This window comes from Lampetra fluviatilis, chromosome 37 (genome assembly GCF_964198595.1).
Source record: "Lampetra fluviatilis chromosome 37, kcLamFluv1.1, whole genome shotgun sequence".
In the NCBI taxonomy this organism is placed as follows: Eukaryota; Metazoa; Chordata; class Hyperoartia; order Petromyzontiformes; family Petromyzontidae; genus Lampetra; species Lampetra fluviatilis.
This window is the reverse complement of record NC_136311.1, coordinates 4160486-4186650: the sequence shown is the minus strand read 5'-3', so window position 1 is coordinate 4186650 and position 26165 is coordinate 4160486. Positions and strand designations below refer to the sequence as shown.

General features: G+C 50.1%; 1 protein-coding gene across 6 annotated transcripts in view; it reads left to right on the top strand.

The window, feature by feature from the left end:
* Positions 1–26165, top strand: part of KDM2B (lysine demethylase 2B) — an 87383-nt gene that overhangs the window by 43018 nt on the left and 18200 nt on the right. For all 6 annotated transcript variants that reach the window (XR_013639644.1, XR_013639645.1, XM_078873658.1 and 3 more), the window contains 2 exons: positions 23748–24104; positions 24840–24983. Coding sequence is in view for 4 of the 6 variants with exons in the window: in XM_078873658.1 (XP_078729784.1) it covers positions 23748–24104; positions 24840–24983 (501 nt within the window). In the remaining 2 variants the exon portion in view is untranslated. The remainder of the gene's footprint in view (positions 1–23747; positions 24105–24839; positions 24984–26165) is intronic.

The window sequence follows — 26165 nt, the reverse complement described above, 5'->3', positions numbered from 1 at the left end:
TGCAGTGGTGTGTGAGGGTGCAATGGTTAGGGTGCAGTGGTGTGTGAGGGTGCAGTGGTGTGTGAGGGTGCAGTGGTGTGTGAGGGTGCAGTGGTGTGTGAGGGTGCAGTGGTGTGTGAGTGCAGTGGTGTGTGAGTGTGCAGTGGTGTGTGAGTGTGCAGTGGTGTGTGAGTGCAGTGGCGTGTGAGGGTGCAGTGGCGTGTGAGGGTGCAGTGGCGTGTGAGTGCAGTGGCGTGTGAGTGCAGTGGTGTGTGAGTGCAGTGGTGTGTGAGTGTGCAGTGGTGTGTGAGTGTGCAGTGGTGTGTGAGTGTGCAGTGGTGTGTGAGTGCAGTGGTGTGTGGGGGTGCAGTGGTGTGTGAGTGCAGTGGCGTGTGAGGGTGCAGTGGTTAGGGTGCAGTGGTGTGTGAGGGTGCAGTGGTGTGTGAGGGTGCAGTGGTGTGTGATGGTGCAGTGGTGTGTGAGGGTGCAGTGGTGTGTGAGGGTGCCGTGGTGTGTGAGGGTGCAATGGAGTGTGAGGGTGCAGTGGTGAGTGCGTCCAGTGGTGTGTGTGGGTGCAGTGGTGTGTGTGGGTGCAGTGGTGTGTGAGGGTGCAGTGGTGTGTGAGGGTGCAGTGGTGTGTGAGGGTGCAGTGGTGTGTGTGGGTGCAGTGGTGTGTGTGGGTGCAGTGGTGTGTGTGGGTGCAGTGGTGTGTGTGGGTGCAGTGGTGTGTGGGGGTGCAGTGGTGTGGGATGCAGTGGTGTGTGGGGGTGCAGTGGTGTGTGAGGGTGCAGTGGTGTGTGAGGGTGCAGTGGTGTGTGGGGGTGCAGTGGTGGGTGAGGGTGCAGTGGTGTGTGAGGGTGCAGTGGTGAGGGTGCAGTGGTGAGGGTGCAGTGGTGTGTGGGGGTGCAGTGGATTGTGAGGGTGCAGTGGTGTGTGTGTGGGTGCAGTGGTGTGTGAGTGTGCAGTGGTGTGTGTGGGTGCAGTGGTGTGTGAGGGTGCAGTGGTGTGTGAGGGTGCAGTGGTGTTTGAGGGTGCAGTGGTGTGTGAGGGTGCAGTGGTGTGTGAGGGTGCAATGGAGTGTGAGGGTGCAGTGGTGTGTGTGGGTGCAGTGGTGTGTGTGGGTGCAGTGGTGTGTGTGGGTGCAGTGGTGTGTGTGGGTGCAGTGGTGTGTGTGTGTGAGTGCAGTGGTGTGTGTGAGTGCGGTGCAGTGTCAGGGTGCGGTGCAATGGTGGGTGGGGGTGCAGTTGGGTGTGCGGGTGTGTGAGGGTGCAGAAGTGCAGTGGGATGCGTGAGTGTGCAGTGGGATGTGGTGTGTCATGGTGCAGTGGCGTTGGTGAGGATGCAGTGGCGTTGGTCAGGGTGCAGTGAGCTGTGGGTGTGCAAGGGTTTGTGCATAGTTGTTGCGTGGTGTCTGTTGTATTGGTGTGTATAGGTCTGCACGGTTGTGTACATACGTATGTATTATTTGCATATAGTATAGAGAACTGTCGTGCATGGATGTTGGGGTGTGCACGAGGGTGCATGGGCGAGTGTGGGTGTGCATGGGCGAGTGTATGTGTCTACTGGTCCGTGTGTGCATGCGGTTTGTGTGGGTGCAAATGTGTGTGCGAGTGTTGGGTGTATTCATGTGGTTCTTACGGTGTGTGTTTGTGCCTAAGTGTACAGGGGGGGGGGGTGTTGGTGTGTTCCCGGGTTTGTGTGGTTGTGTGCATGTTTGTGTGTGTTCCATACAGTAGCATACCTTGGTATACCGCGGTATATACACTGTGCGTATTGTCTTTGCTTACGTGTACATGCATGTGCGTGTGTGCGAAAATGCACGCTCATTCAAACACGTGTTTTATATGTGCACAGTCGTTTTTGTGCTAGACTATGCATTGAAGTGTACACCTCTGTAACACGTGCACACTACTACATGTTCACAGTATTGTACACTGTAATATATGCATGTGTACAGTGCATACAGTGCGGTAAGTGCACACAGTCCGTATCCCGTGTATGTAACCATGTACTGTATACACGTGCGCTTTTGTCAGTGCAGTACACGTGTGCGCTCACGTGTGCATATGTAAATGTACAGTCTTAGACCATATATAAACAACGCCACGTGCTTAGGTGTGGACGTGTATTGATGTGTACACGTGTGTGGTTTAATTGTATATTGTGCACTGCCCTATCAGGGCATTTAAACCCACACACGCTTATTTGAGGCCTATGCAGCACAGCTCCGTACACCCAAATCGCTGTTCTTTCTATGCTCCTCGGTGCCGCTGCCGCTGCTGGCGTTGATTATGATGATGTAATTCTTCTTACCAGTCTGCCACAATCATCATCAGCAGCAGAATCGCTGCTGGAAAGTGCAGTCTGCACGCAGTGGGTTGTGTAATGGCGGTTGCCTGGGAACCGAGCACACAAATTGTCTCATTTTCTCACACCCGTCACTGGCTGTTCTATGGTTTGAGTAATAACAACACAGGGAAATGAAATACACTTGCAGTGCTGAAGGTGACGATGATGACTGCTGTTAAGGATGCTGATAATGAGGATGTTGTTGCTCATTCATGAGACTCGCCTTTGGTATTTAACCCACTCAAAACAACCGGACTATTGGTGAACGACACACTGGAACACACACAAACACACACGCGCACACGTGTTGTGTTACACGGGACTGTGTGTCGGCTTACACGCAGATGTGTCCTCGGAATTAGACATCACCACATGTCAGGACCACGAACATGTAGCAAGCTAAACAGAAGTAGCAGCAGCAGAAGCGGCAACAGTAACAACAACAGCAGCAAGAACAATAGCAGCAGTGAGCACAGCAGTGTCCTTTTTGAGTGGGTAGTGGTCTGTGGGCACGTGGTGTTTGTTGTACCCTGCACCCATACGTGTGCATTGTGTAACTTGTACACACGTGTGCGTCGCCATGTGCTTGTGTGCACACAGCTTTGCGCCTGTGTAAGTTCTGTAGATGTCTTGTTGAGCGCCTATTTCCAGTTGCGTGCTTGTATATGTAGCCCTGTGTGTACATTTTGTGCGTGTGTGTACGTAGCAATGTGTGTAAATGCGTGCTTTTTTAAGGTACGGGTAGGTGTGTTGGCACAGCTACGTTCTAATACAGATGTGTGTAATACAGATGTGTGTGTATATACGGCTGTGTGTGTGTGTACAAAGATTCGTATACTTGGGTACACGTCTGTTTACGTGCACAGCCTTGTACTTCAGCATGATGCTTGTTCACCGCTCGTGTTGTCAATTGTAAGTACACAGCCCCGTGCTTGTGTCGTGTACCCCGTTGGTTATGTACCCGGCTGCAGTGTTTTTGCACAGATGTGTGTACACATCCGTGTCCTTGTGTAAATGCTCTTCTACACTGCTACTTGTGCACAGAGTATACCCACTTATGATTACCATCGTTTATAGTACACCTATTGTACATCATGTTGTACTGCATGTGAGTGTTTTTTTTGCAGTGTTGTCCCAATGAATGGATTCCCATCCACCATGGGAATGTGGAATTTCCGCCACTCGGCTCAGGGCTGCCAATAGAAATTGGCACCCCCAGCGTGTGCACTTGTTACACGGTCTCCCTGTACCGCAGGTTTTGCTCGTATGTTGTGTTGTGTTGGTCGTGTTGAATACTATACGAGAGGAGTGGTGGCCTTATGGGGGGAGGTGGGTGGGGGTGGTATTATAGATACACGTGGTGGTGGTGGTTGTGTTAAGCATGCAGGCCCAGTGGTGGTTGTGTTGGGTATTGAGAGGCACGTGGTGGTGGTGGTAGTTTCTTTGGTAAATGCATGGGTCGTAGTTGTGCAGAATATCAGAGCCAGTGTGGTGCTTTTTGTGTTGACTGTAGACACAGTGTGGTCGTGGTGGTATCATTGTGATTATGTAAAGCGCGTAGGTATGACGGCACTGGGATGGTTTTGTTGCACAAGCAGGGTGGTGCTGGTGTTGATGATTTTGTTGAGTGTTGAATTAGAGTGGTGACATTTGTATTAAGTTGAAAGGTCGGTATTGGTGGATGCGTTGAGTACCATACAGACCGTTGTTGATGTTTTATGTTTACTATAGTTGCCACGCTTATCTTGGTTGCATTGACTGCAGAGGCAGTAGTATATAGCACGGGTTGTGTGACTTTAGAGACAGGCTGGTTGGTTGGTGGTTGCTTCTGTTGAGTGAGTGCCAATAAGATGGTGTCAAACAGAGACATGTGGGTGCTGGTATAGAGGAAGCGGGCTGGTGTTGAGTGTAGAGACAGGATGGTTGGCAGTTGCTAATGAACTGATGGTGTTAAATATCGAGGTGTCTGGGTGGTTGTTTCCCACCCTCCCCTGCCTGCCCTTTCCCCTATAGAGGCAGGTGGCAGCGGTGGTAGTGGTTCACTTTAGCCAGCCAGAGCCCGCCAACAAATGTGTCTCTGGGTCCACATGGCCGGACTGCCCCCGGACCCCCTTAGCTGGCTGAGGGGGGACACCACGCTGTGTTGGTGAGGAGAGGGGGGTGGTGGGACGGCCATTCTCCCCCATCTCCAAATAACTAATTAAATAAACATACAAGTGGGCAATAAAAAAAAAGCCCTGATGGGAGGTTTTATCTGGCGCTAAGCTGGAATGCAAAAGGGGGGAAGGGGGTGGGGGGAACGCCGGGCGAGGAGATGATGAAACTCTCGGTTATTTTCACTTTATTGTCTTGCGTCCCTGATCAATAATTACCCAGTTGCTAAAAGAGAGCGGGTTAACACGTATTGTTATCTGGGCCCCCACCTGCTGGTAAATCCAGTGAGTGAAACAAAACTGTGTGCAGGCTTGAGGTGCGAGGGGGGACCCACGGAGGTGTGACGTGGTGGGGGGGGGGGTGTGCTCGTTTGTCCAATTTGGTGTGCCAGCCTCAAAGAGGTGGGGGGCCGAGATCCTACTTTCGTGTTGGTAAAAGGTTAAAAGGGCGTCCGCCACAGTAGTTGTGATGGTTAGCGCACTCGACGTGATATCCAGAGGGGCGCCCCCATCGCCGCCTCTGTCCACCCAGCAGCAATGAATGGATGCGTCACTCGCACAAGTTAGGTCGATCGTCAGATTGCGCGCGTGCGGTGGGGTAAAGTGTGGGTCCCCACCACCTCGTTGTTGAGCGTCTGCAAAACAGACCGACCCAAGCGACCGTGGGTGCCGTTTAGCCGAGATGCGTCCGATGGGTGGAACAAAATAAGGAAGTTGTGTGCCGCAAAGAGCGCTGAAGGAACGTCGAGTTTTTGTCTTGGTGAAGTGGTGAGCCCAGAGCTTTCCTTTGCTGGGGGAAGGTATGAGGAAGTGTGCGAGTATTTTATTTGCACTTCATGTTGTGCGCTTGCTCCTCCATTCAAGCGGAGCAGTTTTTCAGGCCATTGCTGTGGGCACTAAATGGCCACGTTTAAATGGGCAAGTTTATTGTACCAGGTCATGCCCTTTCACATGAAGAAGCGACGACTTTACGGTTTGTGAGTAAAGCAGTGGATGAGGTCATCATTGTTCCTCACGTGCTTCTCATACTCACAGCTATGGGGGGGAACATTTGTAAACACCTGTCTATGATGCGGTTCGTTTTATCCGAGGGTTGTGTTTTCGCAGTTAATTTTAACAACAAAAAACCACACGCTTCGGCAACTTGCTAAATTGTGTCAGCGGTGTAATGTCACAAAGCGTCTTGCGTGGTGCCTTCACCTTGAAACGCGGTGTTTCAAATGTCTCCTAATGTGGCGTGAGTTGGTGAAACGGAAACAGCACCTAAAGCATCGCAGCTGTAATGCTCTAAAAACTCTGTGTATCGACGTGTCACACCAGTGCAGTGTAGCTGCCAAGACACTTCATGTAATGTTTATGAAAGGATGCTTTCAAAGGCCTTTGAAATCCATTGTGTCATTCACTTCTCAGTGCACATGTATATTCCTTTGCACTTACACGTATCTAATAACAATGCAGGATTGAAGCCCCCTTTTTGGACCAGCAAAGCCTCGCTGAGCCTCAAGACTCTCGTTAAGGAGTGGGTGGGGGGGGTCACCATGATTTTTAGCCAATCCCATTCATGAGAGTTTGGCAGCACGAGAGGAAACCAGAGAAAACCCACCATGCATACGATGGGTGGCGAAGATCCACGCGGATGGATTCAATAATCCATTGACGTACTTCCGTCTCCTGGCTACCTTACCAGGAAATGCCCACAACACGTGGTATTCCCAGGCAGTCAGCTTTATAAATATTAACCAGGCTCGTATCTGCTTGGCTTCTGAGATTTGACGAGATGGGGCCCTTTTAGGTCAAGTTGGGCATAGGCGGAAATTGAGTTTCCTGTTTACCTCATATTTTATATTTACCTCATATTTCATGTTAAAGTGTTATTAAATATTATAGGCCTCTGCCTCATCCAAGATCACTGGGAATGCAGCCAACGTTGTCCGTTCTTGGGCCTGGACACTGCTTGGATGGGTGGCCACCATGAGTGCCAGGTTGGTCATGGTTGGATGCGTGGCCACCATGGATGCCAGGTTGCCATGGGTGCCAGGTTGTCATGGGTGGATGGGTGACCACCATGGATGCCAGGTTGCCATGGGTGCCAGGTTGTCATGGGTGGATGCGTGGCCACCATGGATGCCAGGTTGCCATGGGTGCCAGGTTGTCATGGGTGGATGGGTGACCACCATGGATGCCAGGTTGCCATGGGTGCCAGGTTGTCATGGGTGGATGGGTGGCCACCATGGATGCCAGGTTGTCATGGGTGCCAGGTTGTCATGGGTGGATGGGTGGCCACCATGGATGCCAGGTTGTCATGGGTGCCAGGTTGTCATGGGTGGATGGGTGACCACCATGGATGCCAGGTTGTCATGGGTGCCAGGTTGTCATAGGTGGATGGGTGGCCACCATGGATGCCAGGTTGTCATGGGTGCCAGGTTGTCATGGGTGGATGGGTGACCACCATGGATGCCAGGTTGCCATGGGTGCCAGGTTGTCATGGGTGGATGGGTGGCCACCATTGGTGTCAGGTTGAAATGGTTGGATGCGGGAGGCTGTGCTTCAAGGTGGGCAGCATAAGGCATTGCAGAAAAGTTCATTGTTGTACTGTAGTTATATGGTCCCGTGGCTATGCTTCCTCCCTTTGCCATCGCGTGGCGAAGTATCGTCTCAATAACTCCTATGACCCACACAGCGTGGGGATGGACCTCATCAAGCAGTCGATTTAAAAGGGCTTTAAATGTACATGCATGTCCAGTACTACAGTGTCATTTACACCATGTATTATCAACCAGACCACATGAGTGTGATTCCTGGCCATGGCTAGCATCAGTGCCGACTAATGTTGTCCACCGCTACTGGGTTCAGTCCTTAATCAACCTGCGCTTTCCAATTTTGTGCGTGTGTAACCAGGTCAGAACTCAAGCAACCAGAGTGACCTGGGGCATTACTCTGCCAGTAGGGGAGGATGATGACTGCTGTTGTGTGTGTAGTCCCAATCGAGTAATTAATTCATGGTGTAATTTTCGAATTCGCTGTGAGCGAAGCGGACGGCGTGCATTTGTATGGCGTTGACACCGGCGGTAATAGTCAGGGCGCCCGCTGGATTTGAACCGTGGAGCTCTGCAATAAAACCGCGGAGTATGGCAGAGCACCTTGGGCAATTGCAATGACCACCAACGAAAATGTCGAAGGGGTTGTGTCACATGGTTAACGACACGCGTCGACACCCTCGGACGCACTGCCGTCCACTTTCACACACAAAGACAAAGATGCCCCATATAGCATTAACAAACTGTTGGGGAAAGTTCTGATCGCGAGTAGCATCTATGAAGGCCGTCACAGGCACACGACGGGGTGGGTGGCCAGCCTTTATCTCCACGGTGACGATGTTTACAAATTGCATCCGATATCAATTTTAGGCTCAGTTGACCTAGGGGAGGCCTGGGATTGGTTCAAATAATTGTGGCTAGTATTAACCGTGAGCGGGAATCGAACTCGGGTGGCCGGGTTCGTAGTGCAGCGCGCTCACCGCTGCACCACCGCTCCCCATTTTCACACACGTTTCGACATGCACACGTGCGTGAGCTTGCGACAGACGCGAACACACAAGTACAACGCGCACACGTTTTACAAGGCCCAGCAAAACTATGAATCGCTAAGTCGGGGGCTCTCAACAGTGCCAGTAAACCGCGAAACTCAGCTCGTCAACTTTTGCCAGAAATACCCACGCTTGAGGATTGCTGCTTATGCGTCAGCGCCCCAAGTTTGATGGGCCTGGCAAGTGTTTTTTTAATATAAACGAAAATAGAGTACATTTTCTTGCAGCGCCTTTGACAATAACGCGGCTCTCTGCTGTTCAAACGGGAGGGTGGTGGTTGCGTTGTTTTGCTTTTGAACACGATACACATGCCTCGCTCGCATAGCGTGCGTTGCGGGCTGAATGGAGCACATGTCCGAGCCAGGATCTTGGCAGCATGCGCCTCAAACTCTGGGGGGAGGAGGAGCGCCCATCGGCATCACGCCGTCAGCACGCCTCTACTGCGAACAACATGCCCCGAAAAGCATTATTACTCCGCGTCGCAAGTACTCTTTCTCATGTACACGTGTACAACAAATGCAGAAGAAAAAAAAAACTCCTTGGACTTTCTTAATTGCGCCTATGCTGTAGTCGACGCACGTGGTGTGACACAGGCACACTTGTGTCACTTTACGCAGCGCCCACGTGCACGATGCATGGGGGGGGGGAGTGTGCGTGCGTGGGAGCGGGTAGTGTAGCGGTCAGCGCGTCTGCGCTACGAACCTGGCAACCCGGGTTCGATTCCCGCTCACGGCCAACACACAGTGACGATTTATCTGAACTCGTCCTGGACTTCCCCTCAAATGAGTTCATGGTGCGATGTGTAAACATCGCCACTAGGGAGACAAAGGCGGCCGGGCGTGGTGTTGACCACCCACCCCATCCTGTGCCGTGCCGGTCTTTATAGGTGCTCGCTAACAGCACTTGCTCCTACAGTTTGTTAAGGCTATACGGGGGATCTTTGTTTTTGTGCGTGTGTGTACAGTAATGCAAGACTCGTGGTCGCGTGGGCGGGAGTCGTACAAGCCCTGTAGAACGTGTGCGCACCGTGTGTGTGTGTGCACCGTGTGTGTGTGTTTGCGTGGGCGCAAGTTTTGCTCTTAAGAGGTACACCAGCATGTTCGCGCGTGCCAAGTGTGTTGCCCCCCCACGTACAATCCGTCTCCAGCCGCCAGCCATCGCGTTGCTCGTTTGACGTGGCATTAGCGTGCGCATCCGCTGACGTGCATCGAGACGGCTGAGGCATTGGAGGAGTGTGGCGTTGCTGCAGTTTAGAGGGCAGTGAGCGGAGATTTCGTCTATTGTAGCGATGAGTCCCAATGGGGACGGGACGGGCTTGCAGTTGCTGCCTCTGATGCACTCGTGCAATGCTGAGACAGCCACATTTGACCTCTTCTCCATTGCCCATTCTCTGCTTCTTCCCTCTCCTCGCCCCTCCACTCCATCCTGTCCCTCCCCTATAGCCCTTTCGTGTCATGGTCACTCATTCCTCTACCTTTGTTACCGCTTGTAACCTATGTAGAGTGCTTTGAGCAAAGAAGGCGTTCTATGAATACAAAACAAGTTAAGTATTTGGCTGTCGCCTGATGATGCTGGTTGTAATTACTGGCGAAACGTCGTACTCGAATTGTCAATGTTGTTGGTTTTCTTTCCAACACACCGGTGTACTACACTAGTAACTAATTGGCATGTTTTGTTTAAGTGACACACCTTTCTAACTGGCTGTGTCGGGTGGTGGCAAGTTCAACGACACGTTCATATTTACACGATTTAACCAAAAAAACTCTAATGGATATTTTGAACTCTTCTCGCGTTGGTGGCCCCAAACAATAAGACAGCCACCACGTGTGCAGCTCTTGTCCGAGTTTGGTGGTCTAAACAAGGCCGAGACAGTTGTTGCATGCAGTGTGATGGGTGACGTGACACGCATGCAAAAGGGCGCAATGGCAATTGGGGGCTTCCTGCCTATGGTCGTGAGCGGCACAGCCTCTCGGTGTTTTGCCTAAATCTGCCGTGAGGATGTGGAAAACGCCATCAGATTTTTTTGCAGCTCACGTCGAACGAATCTCCTCTTCGGACGTTTGTTTTGCCCCCCCCCCCCCCAGTAGATGCTGATGCAAGACGTGCCGGCCTCAATTGAAGCGGTGAAACCACGCAGAAATTTTCCTCGGATCCGATCTGCGCGGTAATTTGAGGTCCATTCAACTCGCAGCGTTTTGAGTCACCAGGAATGCACTTTATTAGATCTGCTGTGGTCTCGTTTCCACAAAGGTTCTTTCATGGCAGGTCGTAATGTGGTTTTTCCTGGCTTACAGATAGAGCCTCTATACTTTTAATGTCATGATAGAGGAAATGTTATGCCCGAAGTACGAACGTAACATTACAATTAAATATTGTAATTGCCTATGGATAACTCGATCTAAGCAGCCTTGAGCCTAGTTTGTACTTGGACAGGAGACTGCCTGGGAATTCCAGTTGTTCCAGGCTTGGGCTGTGATGAGGTGGCTGGCAGATGACAGAGCAACACTGGATTCTTGAATCTGTCTGTGTTGATCTTTATTACCTCTCGTACACATGGTGGGTTTCCTCCGGGTTCTCCAATTGCCTCCCACACTACACCAAACCAAACATCCAACCGTAGCAGCACCCTCCTGAGCAAAAATTTTGAGAGTCTGTGAAGCGATCCTGCATCAACAAAAGACACGACGGATGATTATTTACTTGATGGGGGTATGTAGATTTAAACAATTTTACTTGCAGGTGGGCAGTTCCGTATTTGTGTACCCGTTCATCCCCTTCCAATCCACTGCTGGATGAGAGCCTCCCACACGCTGTGCGGGTCACGAGGATGGTTTGACCGTACTTGACCGCACCGGTCAGTCGTTGCGCGTTGGTGACGGCGGCCTGGAAGCATGGAGGTGGACGTGTAGAAGTGTAACGAGTGTTTTCTGTCGACCGCCGTCGAAAAGGATGGGGCCCACATCTTGACAGAACGGTTGGAAGGCCGTGGCCCTGCTGTGTTGGCCCCACAGGGGCGTTGCCGTGACTCTCGCTAACAAGTTGAAGGGGGGGGGGTGAACAAAAATAACCTTCGTCAAACGAGATGCACGAATCTGCAAAGGAATTTCTCTTTAAGCGAAATATTTCCAACGTGTGAGTAAATAAACCGACGTGCGCGTCGCTTCAGAGTGTGATCTGGCCGCTTAGACTGACCAGAACGTCGTTTGAGCAATTATAGATGGAAACAATTATATTTTTTTCAGGTGGCCAGCTAAGCGCCGGGGTTACACGCAGAGCCCTTTTTACCGCTCCACTGCTGGATGAGGGCCTTCCCACGCCGTGCGGGTCAAGAGTGTTGTTTGACCCCACTTCGACACGCTGCTCAGTTCTGTTTGGTGAAGGCGGCCGGGGGGGGGGAGCTGAGATGACGTGAGAGCGGAGAAGTAAGAGTACAGCTTTTCTGCACTCGCCACCAACGTAGCCTTTCGGCTCTGTTTGCGCACGGCAGTCGCCCATCCTTGGACTATCCAGGCTCAAACCTGCTTGACTTGCGAGTTCTCACGAGATGGGGGGGGGGGGCGGCGTATTCCGAGCGAGTTGGTCGTTCGGTCGGCGTAAGTGTGGCGGGTTTGCAAAGCTCGCTGCCGAGCACATGCTCTGGGATGCAAGCTCTCGGCATGGTGTGCCATGCGTGTACTCACGCATGCACGCGTGCACATGTTGGTGTTGCACGCTTGCCGTACGGCACCGTCGGTGCAAATGGACATGTGGTGGCGGTTGAGGGTGCCACACAAGAAACGCTTAAGACGTGCGTTGGCAAGAGCCGAGAAGTGTGGCGATAATTGAATAGGCATGATAATTGCACTGTTTAGAACAGCTGTGACACATTGTTGGAGGCAGTATACAGTTTCCTAAGGCCAGTGCAGCAGGAGAGATGTATTACTCACATTTCAGCTGTTAAGTTGGGGTGTTTTTTTTTTACGTTTAATACTCTGCGTTAAAGTGTTTTTAAGATTGCTCACGATTTTTATGTTATTTGCCCGTTGTTCGGTACTGGACGACGAGTGAATCTCAAACGCCCTTTACAGTGCGCCCCGCAAATAAATTGGTGCAGAGTCATGACTTGAGGCTTAAGCGATTTATTCCGATTGATTGATTGGTCATAAAGCGCAGGTTAATACGGTGAAAGCATGAGCTCCGTTCCGTCGTGTGACCCCAATATCGCGGACGAGATTAAAGGATCAAGCATGTAAAATTACGCAAAATGACGGCGGCCAGTTTATTCTTTATTTTCGGCACCAAAAGCTCTACACCTTCTTGCACACACGAGATACCGCGACGTTCTTGTCCGTGGTGGGGTGGGGGTTGCGGGCAGCTCACGTAACGTCGTCCTTGGTGCTGGACATGCGTGTGCCCCACTCTGCCCGTGTGGCCTTTTTACGCCTGACCGTAACGACACAACCGCACGACAACGATAATGACGGCAGTGATGAATCTGCTCGGATCTCTACTTTTTTTTTAAATGTCACAGGTGTCAGAATCTCAGTGGGAGAGGTTGCTTGCAGTGGGGGGAGGGAGAGCTGGGCCGTTTTCGAGCTCTGTTTTTCAATTCCTGAGAAACAGGGAGAGCGAGAGAGAGGTAGCGAAGAGGCCCCCTCCCTCCCCCATGGGTGGACTCGGGGTCTTGTACACTTCACTTTCCCACACACACAACCGGAAAAGTTAAATCGCAGAGGAGCAAGGGGGGGGAGGGCGAGAGAGATGATGGGGTTGGGGCTGCAAGGCTAGAGGGAGAGAGGGAAGAGAGCACGGGGCTGTGGTGGGTGGTGGGGGTGGTGTGGAGGTTGTGTCGTTAAAAAGCTGCCAAGCCTGCTGCAAGAGGGCCAGGCAAACAATCTCGCTGTGTCTTCCCCTCGGGCTGTTCTCATCTCTGGGAGTTGGGGGGGCTGGGGGGGGGGATACTGTACATGGAAACATTCGCTGGCTTATGTTATTTGCAGCATTTCAAATGGTCACAAACGATTGTGTAATTTGCGTTTAAAGGCCCAGCTCGTTCGCCAGTGTGTGTGTATGCATGGGGCGACGAGGGAAGGTTTCGTTTCTCTGATCTCGCTCCCGCGCCATGCACTGCTCCATCACTTCACATTGGCGCTCACAAAAGTTAACAATTTTTGTGTGGTACCAGAGTGGCGGTGGTGGCGGTGGTTACCGGTGGTGCCTTGTGGAATGACCGGTGATGGCTGCTGGTGTATTCCACCAGCCCGTTTTAACGCCAAAAAGTGAAAAACATGATTTTTCCCTTCACAATCAGCATTGAGGCATTGGTGCTCATCTCCTGCTTTTGCAGGCCTTGAGCAAGTGGTGGAAAGTCCACATATTGAGAGGGTGAGTCTCTCCATCTGCCAACAACTGTTGACTCCCCCCCCCCACACAAAGTGGTACTAATTTTTTTTTCCCCAAGGGAGGTGATGGGCCTAGCTAACACGCAACCAGAATTTTTACTTTTGCCACCTTGAGATTTGGCACTCTCGCTCACGCGGGCAAGTTCCACAAGTTAGGCAAGCTCGCAGTCACAATTTCATAATTATCCGCAATACATGTGTGGGGGTGTGTCATGTCGAAGGTTAATTATAGCCTTTGGAATAAAATAGGCCAATTTTTGGAATAAGTCAGTGGGTTGTGACAAATGTATGGAAATGAATGCCACCAAACCCCACCATCCCAGCGTGGATTGGGGTTCAAATCAGTTGGACAGAGTCCGTCCCATGCCACCGCGGGTATTTTAGGACCACGTCTCCCTTTAAGAAAGGAAAGGTGGGAGCATTATTTCCCCATTCGAGTTACAGAATTTCTACTTGGTGGGAATACACTACATCTATGCGAAAAAAGCTATTCCATCATTGTTCTGACGATTGCCCACACCTTTAATGTGTCGGAAGCGTATGCCCGAAATCACGGAACTGGCCCACAAGCAGAAACGAGCGTTCTAAATAAGTCCAGGTTCCAATCGTGGCAACCGAGCTTTGATTTTATTTTTCGACAGCAGAACATTGCATATGCGCTAACAGCCTAGTAGTGACAGCGAAATACAACAATCCAGAGTGTTGAAAGAACACCTCTTTAAGTTTAAAGGTTAAGCCCCCAAGCATGCACTATTGTCTTGCACCAGGCCACATGCCTTGCGGGCGGCGGTGTGTAGGAGAAGGAGAGAAAGGCGGGGGAGCGCACGGGGTGGGGGAATATTTCCTGATTGACGCGTCTTAATTTCCAAGGCGAGTGTGTGCAACAAACCTACAGAGAGAGAGATCTCAATGTAAACAGAACAAAGATCACCATCACAAGTGACTCTTCAGGACCGACCAGTGTGCTCACGCGTTTATTTGCACGATTTGGGAACTGTTGCCGTGCGCACTGTACCCGTGTGTGTGTGGGTGGTTGCACGCACCGCGTGGGGGGTTGGTGGGACAGCGATTGGTGTGCTGCGCTACAAACGAGAACACCCGCAACCCGAACTCGATTCCCGCTCACGTCCAATAACAGTGACGCAATATTCAAACCGGTCCTTGGCCTCTCCTAGGTCGACTCGGCTCAAATGAGGTATGTGGTGTGTAAACATCGCCACTGGGGAGACAAAGGCGGCCAGGCGTGGTGCTGGTCACCCACCCCTAAGTGCGCCCTGCCGACCATCATAGGCGCTCGCTTAGCAGCACTTGCCCCAAAATTCTGTTAAGGCTATGCGAGGGATCTTTGTCTTTGCACACTCCGCCGTGCCACGGATGGAGTTTAATGGCGCTGTGTCCGTAAAATGCTTGTGGGTGAACTTTCGCGGGGATGACTCATTGTTGCACGAATCCCTTGGCCGGCTCATGACCTGGCTTCGACAAAAGCCCAATGGATAGCTCTGGGTAGTGACGCTTCACAGCGACTGTGCTCTGCTCTGTTCATCGTCGTTATTGGTTTTTATTTTTGATTCTTTTTAAACTCGTAAATGACGAGTAGGGGCGGACGCGTGGTCCTCCTTTTTCCTCTCGAGCGCCGCTTTAGTCGGGACGGTGGCGGGCTTCATTCGCGACTTTTTTTATCGTCATCGTGAAGAGCACGCCGAGCCACACGGTGGGGTGCTGTGTGATCACACGCGCTCGTCGTTGTCATTAAAGCGACGAGGAGAGAGAGGTGACGTGTGGGGGTGCGTATCTTCATCGCTGCAAAGGGGCAGGGTGCCAGATCTCGTATTTTGTTGGAGACAACGAAAGATGGTTTGTGAACGATTCTTAAGCGACCAAAAGAATGGGTTTTGTTTTTATTTCCTTGTTCGGAGAAACAGGGCTTGCTCCCGCAGTCGGCGCTGTTATGCTAAATTATGAAATAAAGACGCGTGCAACTTCCTCAACAGAAAACGCATTGTGTCAGCACTGGTAAAGAAAAATCCAAATGTAAACGAAAAATGTAGAGAATCGCGCAAGAACTAACGATTTTCCAGGAATTTCTAGTTGTTTAAATGTTGCTTGCCCGTTTTCATTACGCGGCCCTTCTTGAAGAATGTTTCATTGTTGTGACAACCGCATGCAAGAGGTCGACCAAATTGTTCAAACTTTTTCCCAGGTACGCGATCTCTTTTCTTTTTTAAACGTGTTCTCTTCCAGTCCAAGAATGACCGGGGGAGCTCGGCCAATGGAGGGTTACGTTTATGGAGAGAGGAAAAATGCGCGAGCGTGCGTATGGCTTTATTTTTTTAATCGGATGAACCGCCGCCGTCATAAATATTTCCGTTGTGACGAGCCCGTTGAATGCCTCTTCCCCCAATTATGCAGTAGCTCCCGAACAGAGTCGAGCTGAGCTTGAGCGTCGGCAATTTCTCCGGCGAATTTAAGCGATGGTGGGGTGGCAAAACGAAAGGGATGTCAAGCCGGCTTTTTGGGCTCCCGTTTCTCGCCCTCCAGCGCTGAATTCTGAACACTGCAACAAACGGTTTTCCGCCTTTTTTCATTCTTTTTGGCAGACGCCACGCAGCCTCGGGTTGGCCCAGCTCTCTGGCTGAGGGATAAAAAGCGACGACGTTGGTGGCGATCCGTGCTGGTTAATTGACCGATTTATTGCCTTCCTGTCAAAGTTTGCGTAAGAGACAGACGCCTTTTGTTTCTAACCAGGTGAGAGAGAACCCCATTTCAACGGAGGGCTTAGTTACAAAAGGGCATTAGCCACAAATTATGCAATCTCACAGTCAAACCTTTCAAAATCGTCCTTATAATACACAAGGCTGTCCTTTCGAAGGTAATTATAGCTTCAGGGAAAATGGCTTTTTTATAGACTTGGATGGTTTAATACATGCGCAAACAAAACAAATGCACCATCACCACAATTCTAGCATGGATGAAAAAATGCAGCTTGTTTCAGTACCTCCATGTGACACGATGATGGTATTTTATGAGCGTGTTTCTGTTAGGAGTAAAATTACACTTTGCGATCAACCTAGTGTGTCTGAAATGCACGTCCGAAATCTTGGAACTGTCCCAGAACAAACACATTCTAAAATGCGCAAATGTCAAATGCCATAACTAAACTCGTGGCACTTGAAATTCATATCGGTTCCAAAATTTTACAGTGGGAAATATTGGCAAAATTCTGTAATTTATAATTAAAAAAACCAAGATAAAAGACCAGATGGGGGTGGAGGAAGTAGCGCGCGCAGTAGTTTACACACTGCTTTATATACCCAGGGACCCGAGTTCGATTTCCGGCCACGGCTAACATTATTGGCAAGTGATGGACTCCCCGCTTCACCAACCCGCACTAAGCAGCGCGATGAAGTATGGTCAAACAAGCCCCATTGGGGACACAGCTGGGGGGCGGCCTTCAACTATCAGTGAATTTCGATTTAAAGCTTTCGTGACTGCAGGGATTAATCTTCTTGGTTCTTTCGGTAAAGTCACGTAGAAGGGAAGTAATAAAATAATAAAAATAAAACATAAAATCATTTTCACGACGTTTCGGCCACAATGCCAGTAGCCGTCCTCAGGTGAAGACCAGGTCTGTCGGGGAGACAGCGTCTGAATGACGCTGGTCTTCACCTGAGGACGGCTGCTTGCGTTGTGGCCGAAACGTCGTGAGAATTATTTTATTATGTTTTATTTTTATTATTTTATTACTTCCCTTCTACGTGACCTTACCGAAAGAACCAAGAAGATGTATCAGTGAATTGACAAAAGGGTTGTAAATTATTCATCTTAAAAAGCAGACGGAGCAAAAGGAAATGATCAAAATAATTTAAATTCACATTGTCTTACCCAGTGCTTCCCATCCTCCCTGGGCCCACAGACTACTGTCAACCATCAAACATTTTTCATGGACCACCATGTACCAGTGACATTTGTCAGATTGAAACCTACTCTAAATCATTGTAACTCAAATAGTTCCGCAGAGAACTGTTTCCACCGGTCTTTCAGAAACTCATTTGTCCACGGATCACAGGTTGAGAACCACTGGTCTAAGCAACGAGTCCGATTTATTGTAGAAGACCGATTAACAGTTTACGGTCATTAAATGTAAGAGATGCTGTAAATTTCCTGTATTGCTAGCGATTCGCACTGGCATCTTCTTGAAGCCAAAGCTCCTTCCAGCCCACGACTCGGAGGTGATTCATCATCTCGCTTCCTGTGAAGACGTTATAAGCAGTGCTTGGACAATCTGTGCCACGTTTTTTTTTGCTCAGACGAAGGCCTCCCCAAGCCCACCACCTCTCAGTTTCCCCATCGCATGTGTACGCAACCTGCGGTGCCCGGGCAAGAGCGGCTTTCGTTAGGTGACCTCCAAGAAGCTTGGGAACCACCATCAATCCGGACCCATGCGCACTGAATCGCCCGGCTTGGGATGAACGGTGCGGCAGGAGGTGGCGGTGCCCGAAAGGCCGTGGGCATCACGATGCCACCCAACACGGGGCCAGCCTTATTCGTGGTGTCGCTCTTCTTCCTTGAGCTCGCCAGGCCTGCGAATGAGAGCCGAGATGTAGGGAATAATGCACTGAATGTGAAATGGCTCTTAGCTGTATGCTGTGTGTTGATATCTTCCCCTCCTCCCAATATAGATTTTATTATTGGCCTGAAGCCCCTTTTACAGTGCACTGAAAGGAGGCAATTGTGGACCTCTGTGGTGGTGAATGAAACGCAATTACCGTGGTAATCTGGGCGGGCAGCGAACGTCGCTGCAAATGCCTTTATTTAGAGATTATGTAACGCGCATCGAGTCCGGCGAAATGTGCAGGTGCAGTGTTCGCTTGTGTTAAAAAACGAAATAGCGCACCATTATCCAATTCCTGTGATTTAGTTTGCGTTTAACGAGGTCACAGCACTTTCCTTTCTGCCTGTGTTCCCTCACGTTGCTGCACTCTGGAATTTCCTTCAATTATCGTCTTCTTTTCCCAAGCTATTAATTCAATTCAAGAAACTTGTTACTCTCTTATCGATTTACAACTTTGGCAGTGCTCTTTGTTGCTGCCCACCTTATGTCTTGTGGGCCTCTGTCGGCCTGTGCTCAGTAGCTGAGGAAAATATACGGCAGAACAACTTTGTGCAATATTGTAAAACCTTGGATTGCGAGCATAATTCGTTCCGGAAACGTGTTTGTAATCCAAATCACTCGTATATCAAAGCACTCGTACGTCAGTTGTAATCACGTGACGCTCGGCAGACAAAGCGTATACACGTACTACTCGTATTGCAAGACCTCGCTCGTTCATCAAATTAATATTTATTTAAAAAATGTGCTCGTCTTCCAAAACACTCGCAGACCAAGTTACTCGCAATCCAAGATTTTACTGTATTTACAAACGTAAAAATCTGCGTGTTCAGACACTTTCTGCAGCAATATAGCGACCCTGCGTGTTTTTATTCCCCTCTCGTTTGGAAATTGGCTTCACGTGCACAAAAGAAAAAAAACACGCAAAGTGCAACGGCAATCATTATTATGATGTGCAAGTCAATGGAAAATGTAAGAGGCTACTAGGTTTGTGTGAGGTTAGCGGATGGAAACCTAGCGGTAACAGATTCAAAGCGTGGAACAGGCGGGTTGGTACGGCTGCAGAGCGAACCTCTTAGTCATCAGGCGTTTCGTTGGTGAGCTACTTCTCTGGTCTGCTCGCCGCAGCAGTGACACTTTGGAAATGCACTGTGGGGGGGGGGGCACAGAGGAGCCCCCCCCCACATCCCGCCGTCACCTCTTACATTGTCCACTTCACAATAACAACTCCAGTACATGCATTCCACCCTTTGAATGCGGGCGCCCATGGATGGATGGATCAGATAAGAATGTGTCAGCAATCGCAGGGCCTGCATGCCCGCCCGCCGGCGTCATTGACAGCCACTTTTAATGTTTTGTCGCCGGCTTGCAAGTTGGAGAGAGCGATTCCTTGACAGTAATGGCCGCATTTATCCCGACAGTTGCAATGTCACGGTGCGCGTTAAGCGGTGGGGGAAGGGGGGGCGGTGGAGGGAAGGGGGCCGGGGGTGGGTTGGGGGGGGGCAAGCTCGCCGCTGTGCTCCGGCAGCGTTTACGTATTCCGCTCATCGCCACCCGCGGTGGTGAGTGAGGTTGTTTCATTCAATTAGCAAAAACCTCAAAGATGGAATCAATCACGCGGCCGCCCCAACGCACGCCAGTGCGATGACGTGCGGAGGAAGGGTAGGCCAGAGTGCCGTGGCAGGTGCCTCGGGAAATCTATCGCCGAGCACAACGCCCCGGCGCCCATCAATCGACGTGCGTTCACGTCGCCGTTAACCTTTGCGTAAAAAACGACACCGGGTGTAAACAGTCCGCGTGCTGGACTTGCAATTCATAGGTCGTCGATTTGATTCCATCTTCTGCCAATGGGCACGTTTATTAACCCCACCTCCCCTTACCCAGCAGTGTAAATGGGTACATAACAGTTGGTTGACGGGCAGGTCACGTGTGGTGGGGTAAAGTATGTGTACCCCCACTTCTTGCAACAAGTGCATTGTGCGAGTATCGGCCCGACTGCTGTCTAGAGGGGCCCTGCAGGGCCCCCTCTGTGCAAGCCCCTTAACGGCAGCGGCGGCGTGAGCGCATGCGATTGCAAGGCTGCGTGCGCCTTTTACCGTTTGCTCTTCGTAAAATCTCATGCCAGCCGCCAGTTGGGGTATTTTTGGGTCGGATTTGGCCAGTGTGCGCGCGCACGTGCCCGTGCGTGTGTTTTTTTTCCCGCATCTGCCAAAAAGGTGGCGCAACACGTGCTGTGCCCCCTAACTCAACGACGGGTGGGCCGGTGCCGGGGAGAGAGCGAATCGGCCGTAAAAATCACGAGAGACAGCCACCCAAGACCATCACCCAGTCCGTTTTTTTTATTGGAGGCATCATCATCGGGACACTAAGTAACCCTCTGCCAGGCTTAAATAAACAACGTGCCCCGAATGAAAATGAGACGCCGTTGCGCTCTTTGGAAAAACCGCTCATCATAATTTCTGATTATTATGTTTTGTTTGGGTTGTGTTTATTTTCGCTGTGTTTTTTAATCCACGGGGGTTTCTATTTCATTAGGCGGATTACGTCGTTCGCCGAGTGCACTCACTAATTTATGTCGCCGGGTTTTTTTTACGTTGGTCTCGTGAGACTCGGCTGGGTTTTTTTTATCGGCTTGATTAACATCGATCTGTATTTGTAAGGCCCTTGTCGTCTATTTTACATCACTCGACGCAAACGAGACGGCGGTTTTGAACTCCGGGCGACGCGTTCGCAAACTTACTTTTGCACGGTTATACGTCGCTTATTTGGGGTGCGAGGTGCAGCGGTGGCGTAGCGGTTAGCACCGCTACTTTATGAACCCGGCGACCTGAGTTACGGTCCGCACCTCCGATTAGCACGGTTGGCTACGTACGGTGCGAAAGAAGTTCAAGCATAGATACACTGCTAACATCGGTAGCGAGTGATGTCCAAATTGAGCCTCCTGTCATCCACCTGGGCCTTTTCCAATCCACCAACCTGCACTGACTGCCCTCTCCCCCACTTTGTAATCCCGTACAATATCATTTAATGCTATTTTTGTATCTGTTTTTTTAATATATAACTGTGGTCATTGTAGCGACCTCTAGTATACTGGGGAGGTTACATGAAAGCATTATGTAAAACATGCACATTTTAAAAAAATCGATTCTTACACGATTCGGTGCATGTATTGTGAACTTAAGATACTTACGATTTAAGAACTCAACTGAAGCGTGGTCCTAATGTAAATAAAAACAATAATACGCGTCCCTTTGTCGATTCAATGCTGTATGAAGGCTTCCCCATCAGTTGGGGGGTGGGGGTGGCTGGCCATGCTTGACCACGCTGGTCAGTGCAGGTTCGCCGTGGCCTGGATTCGGAACTTGCAGTGCACTTCGCTAACGACTGCGCCACTGCTCTCCGCCACCCCTTTCAACTCTTAAAACATTTCCAGCGTGTGTTTTCAAACAGGGTAGATTTAAAACAAACAAACAAAAAACCTTTCATTGAAAAAAATATGTACTTTTTTTTTTTAAACCGTTTTAAAAAAATTCAAAGCTACGGCGGTTTGCTTTCAGCGAGTTGAAAGTTGGCGGTGCGACAGTAATTTTTACGCGCCGATTGATCGTTTCCGATTGGCTGCCACGCGTGCGGATTACAGGAATAACAGCGTTGGCGGACCGCCGCGCGGCTGGATACACGTGTAAGCGTTTTTCCAACGGCGGATTTATGAGAAGCGACGAGCAGGAGAGCGTGGACGTCGTTAGCACGCGTCGCACTTTACGCTCAATTAATGTGCGCTGCCTGTTGGTATAGCTAAAAAGCTGGGGCGGTCGCAGGTGGAACAGAGCAAAATCGTCGTTTAACATTTACTCCCTTTGCGTGAAAGTTGACACGTGGGATTTCCGCAACCAAATGTTTCACTTCATAATAGTTTTGTGGCTCCGATCGCCTCGTGAGTACAATACCCAATGGGTGTCGTGCACCCTGACGCAGCCAAATAATTGGAGTTGCCACGCGAACAAGCGACACGTCAATAAAAAAAAACTGATGCAAATAAAAGGCGGCGCTGCTGTCCGCATGACAACTTCATTTATTTAAGTTCAGTTTAATTTGTTTGGCTGTCTCAGGTGGAGGAGGGTGTACCACACAACATTGGTATTGTGTCCACATGGCGATCTGGCCTAAAAATCGATTTATGAATCATCCGCACAAAATATTCTCTCTGTTTTTATACGTGGGTGTAGGCGTTTGCAAAAGGACCTTTTTAATCGTTACAGCGGCAATGTTTAACAAATCTGGGAGCGTGTGTCAGAATTCACCGTTGGGGCTGTTCTAAGCAAAGGGGAGATGGTCAGAAAGTGGAGAAATTCCTTCCACATCCAACTCGAAACAAAATGAATAACGGTGGACGTTGGAAAAGATTAGCAGCTGGTCTTGCTGGATTTTCGGGCAAAGGTTAAGCTTGTTTAAGAAGCAATCAGAATTTCACAAGACCCTTTCATATTTGCGGTGCCGGTCTTCCACGTGTCACCACGTGGCCGCTGCTCCTGTGCACGGCTTGCGGACGAACAAACAAAATAAGAAACAAGCGAATGCGTTGCCTGCGGCAGGATCTTTGGCAAAATGTCTCCTCCTCTGCCGCAAATCTAAAACACTCCTCGAGGTGGATTTTAACTTCATTACGAGTAGACGCTCATTGAGCTCGAAGAGTCGATATAATCGCGTATGCGGCGGGGAGAGTGTCGAGACAGTTTTCACAATAAACGACTGCTCCGCGCGGGTCAATTTAAATTCACTTAAATATTTTTTTGGCAAATGTCACGCCGTTATTTCTGTGTGTTATGGACCCGGTGCGACGATATTGAGGATGGTTGTGTCTTTGTTTCGTGTGTTCTTTGAAAGAAAACATTTTGTACGACAGATTGCTATATATGTTGATGATGAGAATAATAACGATTTGCATTCATTTGTCAGTCCACTGCTTCATGAAGACCTTCTTATGCCTTGTTGATAATGGGAATTTATTTGACCATACTTCACCTCGCTGGTCATTACGGTAAAAGTGGGTTGGGGGGTGGGGGGGCGACCATCGGTTCGGATATCACTCGCTTTGGATGCTCGCCGTAGCAGAGAGTCAAACTCCAGTTAACACGTTTAATTCACTGCATACGAATCAACGCGCCACTGGATGGAATAGAGGGAACTTAAGCCATGGACCTGCCCATGGGCAGACAACTCAAGAAGAAGACATTGCATTTATATGAATTAATAGGGATCAATGATCCAACCAAAGTCTGATTCTAAGCAAATTGGATTCAATCTGCGTTTTTCTGGATGCGATCGTTTGGTACCAAGATCCCAGGTGAGAAAGAGGGAAACACAGTACAGTAAAACCTTGGATTGCGAGTAACTTGGTCTGCGAGTGTTTTGCAAGACGAGCAAATTTTTAAAATAAATATATCTTTGATAAACGAGCGAGGTCTTGCAATACGAGTAGTACGTGTATACGCTTTGTCTGCCGAGCGTCACGTGATCACAACTGACATACGAGTGCTTTGATATACGAGTGCTTTGGATGACAAACACGTTTCCGGAACGAATTATGCTCGCAGGTTTTACTGTAAATGGAAATATTCCATATTTCTTAAAGTGGTGCGCGTCGGAAACGGTGAAAACCTATAGCCCTCCCCTGTCTCCTGCGCGTGCAGTACCGTGTTGGGAACAAGCCTGGGAAGGCGCGCTCTGGTCAGGCCTCGGCAGCTGCTAGCGGCGGCGGCGCCGGTAGCAGCGGCGGAGGAGGCGGTAGCGGCGGCGGTAGTGGCGGTGGCGGCGTGAGCCCCGGTCCGGGCTCTGCCTCGTCGTCGTCAGCCGGCCCGGCGCAGGGCCAGGGCTCGGGCCTCCGCTCGGCCATCTCGAGCGGCGCGCGGCGACGGCGCACGCGCTGTCGCAAGTGCGAGGCGTGCGTGCGCACCGAGTGCGGCGAGTGCACCTTCTGCAAGGACATGAAGAAGTTCGGAGGCCCCGGCAAGATGAAGCAGTCGTGCATCATGAGGCAGTGCATCGCCGTGAGTAACCCGCGCGGCGCAAGGCGATTCGGGTTTTTGTCTTGTTTGTGAATGCGTTCCAGCTACGGTTGAACGCGAATCGGGGCGACTGCTCCGGGCTCCGCGCTTTGGGGGGGGGGGGCCGGGGTGGACCCCCCCCCCCCCAGCAGTTATCGGATTTGAATGAAGCTGTGGAGAAGCGTCGTGTTGCTGTTAGCGACTCGTCCTGTTCTCCACCGGCCACGTTGATCAGAGTGCCGCGCACAACTAGGAGAGACGCATACCAGAGCAAACATAAAATACTCATCTGCATACTTACAGATGAACGCTGGCTCGTAAAATAATTCCGAGGACTAGTGTACGATGGAACTCCATACGTAATCCATGTTAATGTATTATTATTATTCCTAGGTTGTATTATTTATTTGGACACACATGTAGGATGGACAACAACAGGATAACTTGAAAGAGTTGTCCAGAAAAATGGAAGGAGCCGGGTTTCAAGGGACGACCTAACAGAGAATGGCGTGATGACAACATAAGAGATTGGAGCCAGAAATATGGACACCTCTTGAGCATATTGGCACAAGACAGAGGAATGCGGAAACATGACCAAATATGTGGTGGACCCCCAAGTGCTATGCCCACGGATCGTGATGATGACGACGATGTATTTTCTTGCTTCCACTTTAAAATTTTCGCTTGTTTTGCATTTGCACTAATGTTGACCCCGCGTGTGCGCGTCGCGCGTCACAGCCTATCCTCCCGCATACGGCCGTGTGCCGCATCTGTGGCGAGGCCGGCAAGGAGGATGCGGCGGAGGGGGAGGAAGAGAAGTTCAGCATGACGCTCATGGAATGCTCCATCTGCAACGAGATCGTCCACCCTGCCTGCCTCAAGGTCGGATTCCCCGTCGTCCACGGAGACGCAGCCCCCTTGCGTGCACACGCTGGCTGGGATTCCAGTGTTTTGTGTCGTGTTTTGTGTCGTGTGTGTTTCGTGTCGGGTACAACGGAGGCGAGATGTTAACTATCTCGCCTGGTACATAGGAGGTCGTGGGTTAGATCCCGACCCTGACACCTATATATTTGGAGTTTGCATGTTCTCCCCTTGTTCTCCGGGTCCTCCGGTTTTTCCCTTCCACATTTTAGAATTGACGTGCCTTTAGAGTATTTGGCTGCTATAAATTTCCATATGATAAGCCACTTAGTTGAGCTATCATTTGTGATCGCCAGGTCGTTTCTGAAAAAGAGCTGTAAAGCTCGGTGGCCCTTCACCTGGTAAAAAAAAAAGCTTCGTTTTATGTCGTATGTTTTGTGTGTCGTGTTTCATGTTGCGTGTGTCATGTGTTGCATGTTTCATGGTGGAGTGTTTCATGTCGGAGCCAGTGTATGAATAGGGCAGCCCAATGGCCTCTATGGCTGAGGATTTCCTACGCAAATTAAAGGGCATTATTATTTTTCTCATTCCGTTAAGTAATCGGGAGAATTATTTCATGTAATTGCATGTTTTTTTATTCAAGTAAGTTAAGTTACCGTTTGCCAAAATGGAATTGTTTCGGTTAAACGTCCACTCCTGACTTCATTTCCTGTAATTAACATATTTTGGTTACATTATCGTCACGCTTATGATTGTCTGTGATTGGATGGAATCCCATGACGTATAGGTTATTCTGATTTAAAGCTGGACAACCAAGTCCTTAATGCATGTATTCACCAACATATCCTACCTTTATCGTTATGCACTATCTCACGAGTAGGATGCATTTTTCGGAAGGATGTACCTGGGGCTACGTGCTGGACAGCAGTGGGCAGCGCAGCACCATCCGTTGTATTGTACTTCTATGCTCTTGTTCTATGCTCCCTGCCTGCACTGACCGGCATTTGCCGGTGTGATAAAGCACGGACAAATATCCCCTCATCCAGCAGTGGATTGATTGAAGGGCTGCATATATTTAATCAAAGGAACGGCATTTGTTCCAACAACAAGAACAACGTGGATGAGCAACCTAGTCGCAGGCCATCGTTGTGCGGGGAAGGATGGCCGTGAACGTTGCGACCGCGAGCGTTGTGATGCGAGCGT